General features: G+C 45.9%; 1 protein-coding gene across 4 annotated transcripts in view; it reads left to right on the forward strand.

Moving 5' to 3' along the window:
- CREB3L2 (cAMP responsive element binding protein 3 like 2) overlaps positions 1-5900 on the forward strand; it is a 104565-nt gene extending 98665 nt beyond the window's left edge. For all 4 annotated transcript variants that reach the window (XM_033098791.1, XM_033098792.1, XM_033098794.1 and 1 more), the window contains exon 12: positions 369-5900. In XM_033098791.1, the coding sequence (XP_032954682.1) occupies positions 369-444 (76 nt within the window). In that variant the 3' untranslated portion in view covers positions 445-5900. The remainder of the gene's footprint in view (positions 1-368) is intronic.
- The last annotated feature ends 1434 nt before the right edge of the window (positions 5901-7334 follow it).

Raw genomic sequence — 7334 nt, forward strand, 5'->3', positions numbered from 1 at the left:
TAGACCAGGGATCATGCTTTGTTGTTTTATTTTCTTCTTCCCAGAGTCTAACATAGTGCTAACCATCCTGAATAAATACAGTAATTTAAAGTAATGTATGACAAATAGGTACCAAACTGCCATGTCTGTCGTCTGGGTTGGGATGTCTCTTCTTGGGTGGGGTTAAAGTAGGAAAGTGGATACGTGGGTAGGCTAGTTGCGGGGTACTTAGGCAACAGAATTGTTACTCAGTGGGAAGGGACGAGAACCATTCTTGTGCCAGCCCGCAAGTTTGCAATCAAGGAATGATTGTGTCGTACTGCCAAGTGTGAGAATTGTAGGTGACAGTTGGTGGTTAAGACTTCTTTTTCCTTTCAATGCCTTCACAGGGTCAGCGCCAAACTGGAGGGGAATGAAACACTAAAAGTTGTAGAACTCGACAGAAGAGTGAATGCCACCTTCTAAAGAGGCGCTCCCTTCACTCTGCTCTTTTCTCTTCACTCAAGTTGTACGTCCCCAAACCACCTTTGCCATAAGCTTTTCCTTTTCCCTGTCCCATCTGGATGAAGACTTGGAGGAGCGGTGGTGGCTTTGGATGGGAGGACAGCCTGGGATTTCCACCTGTGGTGAGAGAGCACCTTTCCCTCCAGTCCCATGTCCCTCCCTGCAGAAGGGATCCCCTCCCTTTCGCTTACTGCCATAGAAAATTATTTTAGGGTCAGGTGGGACAAGCAGGCTTGTTCCTACAGATAGTGCCAAAAAGATACTGCCTGATTCTCACCTGGGGAGTGTCACCACCTCTTTGAAGAAGTAATGACTCGTGTTCATTTGAGACCCCAGACTCTAACTACAGAAATACCAGGATGCCCGTTGGGATCTGGCAAAGCACTGACTGGTGTTCTGCCTTCCTTAGCCTGGGTCTCCAGTGTATCCTGCAACGTCAGTCCCGGAAGTGCCGGGGTGTCCAGTGAGCCCCCCTGCCACTCTGCTCTGTCCAAGTCCCCAAGCCCTCGCTGATTGTCCTCCGGCACTGGAGTGAGGGCACCCCCTTCATATTCTCAGGCCGCAAGTGCAATGCCTGAAGGAATCAGGCTTCTCTACTCCAGGCAAACCTGTCCCGTCTCGTTGCTTGTAGGACTTCTCCATAACCAGTGTCCCCTCATGCCCATAGTTCCGCCTCCCCGGCTTCTCCTCCCCATTTGTAAATAGTATTTATTAGCTTGCTGAGGCTTCCCACTCGCAACCACACTGAAGAGGTCCGACGCCTCCCTCCAAGACACCAAAGTCTCCTGCTGGCCTTCGGCGCTGGGAGGACAGCCTAGGCTCTGGGATCCCCAATCCTCCCGACCTGTTTCATTTCCTTTGCTGCTTCTTCTTTCTTCCTGGAAGCCTATCGTTATAGTTGGGAAATCCCCATAAGCATGTGTTCTTCGATAGAATGAACTCAGAGGGGAAGATGGAGCGATGCCTTGCTCAGGCCGGTGGCTCTTTCCGTCCTGTCATAACAGAAAAGGAAGCTCTGTCCCTGACGACAGACATTTTGGACGGCCTTGCTGGCTTGTCTCCCCACACCTGCGCCCAACCCCTCCCTCCCCGCCCCCCCCACCTCGCTTTACCCTGCTCTCCTGCCTCAGCAGAGGGGGTGGGCCTGAGGTCTGTTCCTGGGGTTGGAGTAGGTGACATTTGTGTATCCATTACCTTTTATAGTCAGGTTTGGTTGCTTTGCAGCTCACCCAAAGAGACATAACCTAACCCCCAACCTACTTTATTTTTTTTGTTAATGATTAAAGTAACTTTTGTAGGTTAAAAAAATTCTTTCCTTTTTTCATACAGGTAGGAAATGGAAATTGCCTTTTTATTGTATAATGTAGAAGATCCCGCTTAAGGATTTTCCGTAGCTTGTAAAAGATTTTGTATAGGAAATTTGCTCACATTTTGTATTTTATTTTTAGTACTAGCTAAAAGGCCTTTAGCTTTAACTCCTCTCTTTCTCTCTCTCTCTCTCTCTCTCTCTCTCTCTCTCTCTCTCTCTCTCTCTCTCTCTCTCTCTCTCTCCCCTGTACATTGTCATTGGAACCTGTACTTAAGAGGGATTAAGCCCACACCTGGCCCTTCCATTCCATATCAGAAACAGGATTTGGTGTCATTAACATTTGCTGTCATACGTCACAGTCAGATCTGTGTTTTGTGTGCCCAGGTAATTTGGGGGCTCACTGTTAGGGATTCTTTCCTCTCCCCACTGTGATGGAGACACTTCCAGACTGGGAGAAGGCCAAGTTCGTTTTCTCAGCAGTGTGTGAAGGCTGGATGGGGACCTCAGTGGTCCTGGTAGCCCTGACCATCTTCACTGCCCCTCACCTTGGCCAGGGAGCACGGAGACCATCTGGGCTGTGCGGGAACAGGAGTTGCTGGCCTGTGCCCCACTCCTGCTTCTCTCAGCTCCCTTCTCTCCTTCTCTTCTGCTCTACATCCTCCTGGCCCCGGCTGGTGTTTAGTAACCATGGGCCACTGTTGACCCATTCCTCTGTTTAAAATGTCATGTAATTATCAGGCACAGGCAGACTGTGAGGGCCTAAGAGGGCAAAGCGATCGAGTTAACTCAAGTGTATTCGGACAATGCGCAAAGAAAGTTTTTGGATTTAAGCGTAGAAGTGGAGAATGGGTCAGCCTGGCCACTGGCCACTCCGGAACTAGTGTTTAAGGCTCCTGCATTAGCCAGAGTGGATAACCTGCTCTTCTGAATGAAGAGGGAGAAGGGAAAGGGCAGCAAACTGATGGCCCCCATCCTCTGTGCCTTGAGGATTTTTTCTCTCCTACCGACGATCCTTGCTTGATGTCACTCTCTCTAGACCTCCAAACAGCAGGGTTTCCTCTTCTTTGGGAAACCACTCTGCCAGAACTGAGTCTGTATCTAGAAATATGAGACATCAGACTGAGAGAGCCTGTGTGGCCATTGTAAAGGGGTTCCAAGAACCAATATTGTTGCTGTGTCGAGAAAACCCTCTGCCCTCCACGCCCTGCCTGGGCAAGGAGAGGAAGCTAAAGTTGTCCCTTTGGGAAGATGTAATGGGGTCAAGAGGACTCCAAAGGGTTGGGTAATGGCGGATGGGTCCCAAATAGTGGATGCGTGCACGTTTCCTGTCCCAGGGATAAGCCCAAAATATCAGTGGTTCTGTTCCCCCTGTAGTGCTGGCCCACCGACTAGTCAGTGATACTTGGTTGGACCTGACGATTTCAAATAGTGACAGGCGTTGGCTTCCGAATTTCAGTTTTGAAAAATACGTGACTGTTCGTGCAACCAAGAGAATAACTATGTGTAAAGATATTAATTATATTTTTCATCATGCGAACAGGTTTCCCTCTTCCCTTTCTTTGATTACCCACGTGAGGGAGCCGTCTTGTAAACATTCAGAGAACAAGTACTTTTTTTACTGGATGAGACCTGAGTAACCCAGAGCCCCCAGCGTGGTTCTTTTCACAGCTCTCGACTTTGCACTTAGAAATGGATACTGAAAATGAAAGTCCTCAGTGCCAGTTTTAGGAGAGAGTTCCTGTGAAGTGTTAGGACTCTGGAGTGTCGCTCACATAAAGAGAATGTTATATAAAAATCTGACAGATGAACTAGGTTGCTCCTTTAGGGCAAAGGGGGCAGGGATGAAGTTTGACACCAGAATGGGCAAAACAAGATGACCTTTTTTTATATATATATATATAAATGATTTTGATTTGGAGACCTAATTTGAGGATTGCGAAAGCAGCTTTTAGCTCAACGTATTTAGAAACCAACTATAAATACCCTGCGTTTTTAATTCCTAAATCCCTTGGTTTAGCATGACCACCAACAGAGAGGGCGGGGACTCTCTTGTGCCCATGGGCTGGACATGATTTGTCTTTATTCTGGCACTGAGTCAGTGTCCAGGATTTTTGTCATGAGTGTTCTATTAAAAATTTCAGCACGTCATGGCTCCTTCCTCCCATGTCCTCAGACCAAGCAAAACCACAATAACTGAGTCCGAGGCCTCTCCGGGCTAGCTCCTCTGCACACACCTGTCCCGTGAGATGAGTCCTAGAGCATAGTGCACACAGGAGGACATCCCGCTGAGGAGATGGACCATCCGTGCTGCCCTTGCTAACACGGACACCGCAGATGGAGGAAAAGGCTTTCAGCCTCCCTCTCATCTTCCCTGGGGCACTCATTTTGTTCTGTGGAGTCCAGTCTTTGAGAAACCCTTGCTGAAGACCCCCGCCTGCCTGCTGGCAGTGCAGGCAGGACCCGTGGAACCATTAGCAGGCAGCGGCCCAGAGAGAGTCATTTTATTTGAATCCTTGTTAGCTGAGACAATTAGGAGACATGTGATAGGATAAGCCCCTCTGGGAGGGCAGTTAGAAGCGAGAGCAGGGGGCTGTGAAATGAGGCCTGATGGAGCCAGAGACGGATTTCAGCTTCTCTGTCCGTTCGTTCATTCGTTCATTCATTCATTCATTCATTCCTGAGGAAGAGTGCTGCATGAGACTCTGGGGAATAAGGGGGCTAAGGAAATATTAATCAATAGATCTTCAAAAGACATAAGTGCTGGGTCTCCCTCTCTCTTTCACACACACACATACACACACACACACTCTCACACTCACACACGTACACACTCACTTCTCCCTTGTCTTAGACACCCGTTTGTGCCTTACATGTGCCTTTTATATGAATCCAGGATGCCTGAGGACCCTTTGTCCCTGGGATATTTTATGCGTAGTTTTGTAGTATTAGAGTGAAGTGGGTGTGAGAGAAATAACTTTTTCTAAAGGCTCAAATATGGTTTCCTAAAAGTGAGCAAGGATCAGATTTGTACATCAGGAGAAAAAAGACAGAGTTACGTCCATTAGGAAGATCCTATTTTGTAGAGGTGTAATCACATCAAAAAATGGCCAGCCAGGATTAAAGATATAAATCCTCAGAGCAGAACATTCTCTCTGTGCAAAGGAAACTGGCCCATTTGGGGTTTAATGCTAAATGCCCACGTGGCCAAAGGGTCAACACTTACCACAGGAGAAAATCTAGGTGTTGTTTCCTTTTGCCATTTGGGGCGACATAAAATTCAGGAGTGCTTTATTTTGTCTTGGTTTCGAGAAGGGGAAAACATTGTTTTGAGCACTTACTAAATCCTGAGTGCTGTGCCAAGTACGTGTTAAGTCTTTTAATTTTATAGATAGAGAAAACAAGAACAACTCGTCACTCTGAGAGGGGTAAACAGCTAAGTGATATGGGAAGTGCAACAATTTGTGGGTTAGGTGGAGCTAATTCCTCTCTGAGAACACCGTAAACTCCTCAGTTCTCTGGACAGGAAACGCAGTGCCTGCTCCCATGCTGGCCCAGCCATGCGATGCTCAGCTCTTTGCCTCGTGCTGGAAATGACCTCCAGAAGTTCGTCTCTTGTCATTTTCACCCAGTCTTCTGTGAGTTCCAGCGAGCAGGCTGTACATCCTGGAAAAGAAAAGTCAGGGATTTTAGCTCCATTTCTCTGCTCTCATCCTTTGCTCACCAGCTGGGGGAGAACATGACCTTTTGGCACCATGGACCCAAGGCCTACACTGCTTAGAAAATCTCTCTTTCGGATAAAACGCTTTATGATTCTATGAAAAACACCAGCACTCGTTGACAAATTGTGAGTGACCCTTTTTAAACAATGCTGAGCAGACCCTGGACTACATAATAAGCATGAGCTTCGATGTCTCTGCTGACAGCTGGGCTTTCCTTTCTTTTGTCACAGGTTGTATAGACCAGTAATGTTTAAGTCTAAATATATTGTGAGTCTATTATCTATTGTATTGTGCTGGGTTTTTTTTTATGGCTTTTTATTCTTTATTATTGCTGAGTAAATACCAAAAATAAATAAGTAAATAAATGCTTTGTAACTGTACTTAGTTTTGGGGGAAAATGAATTGAAATTGTTATGCTTTTGTATTTCTATTTCTTGCAAATAAAAATATTGTTTTCTTAAATAGTAACATGTTGTCCAGTCTTTAAAACCCTGGTAAGCTGGTTTTAAAAGCATTTTGCTTTTCTCATGAGTATGGATTTGTATATATATGCCTAAACATTCTTTTCTGATTATCTAGTTGAACGACAAGGAGCCTGAGACCAGCAAGTTGAATGTTATCTAGTGCTGAATCCAAGTCTCAGTTGGAGGAATACTGAGAAACATAATTGTTTTTTCAGTCAGTCACAAGAAGAAAAACAGTGTTCTCTAGAGATTTCTGCTGCCTGAGTGCTATTTTCGTTGTCTCCTGTAACTCTTCCCTAACTAGGTTTCAGAACTCTGTGGATTGGAATATATTTTCCCCATTTCAGATGCTTGAGAACGAGGGCTTGAACTTGAGCCAGAAGAGAAGGGTCCTTCTTCACGTGAACAGTTGCAGAGGACGCCTAACAGATTCATGCTCCAGGAATTCTGATGGAATGGTTCATAAAGGTCAATGTCCTCAAGCAAAATCATCTCTGTGCCATTGCAGTCTGTGCATTCTAATTTCATTTTCTGTACTCAGAAAGCGTGGGGTTTCATTTAGCCTCAGAAAGAGTCCTGAGGATATTAGAGACTAAAGCCATGGATCGCGCTTACCTGGAAAGAAAAAAAACCTCTGTTTTTCTTTTTATCAGCATGTCTAATCCTGCTTTTGGCTCAAGTTGTATATTAACCTGTCCTCTCTGAGCACCTTGACCTGCTCTTTTGTTTCTACACAAAGGGGCCAATGCTAAGCCTGCTTACCTCGTCTTGTTCATTCCTACCTGCAGAAACCACAATAAAGGCTCTTGCCTACTTTTTCCTCTTATTCCTTCTGCCTGCTGACTGACGCTGGTGCTTCCCTGTGTGGCCCTGCATGGTGTGGCCCGCTCCCTCATCGTGGGAACTGTAACAAACCATCTTCTCAGTGACTATCATCTCTTGATCTGTTGGCCTTACCATATCGGAATAACAATGAAACCTACATTTTAAAACACATTCTTTAGGCATCGAATGTCAAGTCAGAGGCTGATCCCAGACTCAGGTGTACGTGGGGTTTCGTGGATGGGCCTACTGTGATTTAGGGGACTATAAATCATAGATTTTATTGTCTACTTTCACACTGGTTGTCACTTTTGTTCAAGAGAAGAAAAATGAGCACTATAGAGGGTGGAGGGACTTGTTCATGGGAAAAAGAGGTAAATCCTTAGGCAGGTGTTAAAGTTCTAGTCCTGTGCTCAGGTTCCAGGGTAAATCATATCTCATATCTCTGAAAATGTGAGCTATAGAGGCAAGGAAACACTGGGATACAGTGGGCAAGAGAACCAAGCCAGATTCAGGAGAGACAGGTTTATGGTTCTC

Source organism: Rhinolophus ferrumequinum, chromosome 26 (genome assembly GCF_004115265.2).
Source record: "Rhinolophus ferrumequinum isolate MPI-CBG mRhiFer1 chromosome 26, mRhiFer1_v1.p, whole genome shotgun sequence".
Lineage (NCBI taxonomy): Eukaryota > Metazoa > Chordata > Mammalia > Chiroptera > Rhinolophidae > Rhinolophus > Rhinolophus ferrumequinum.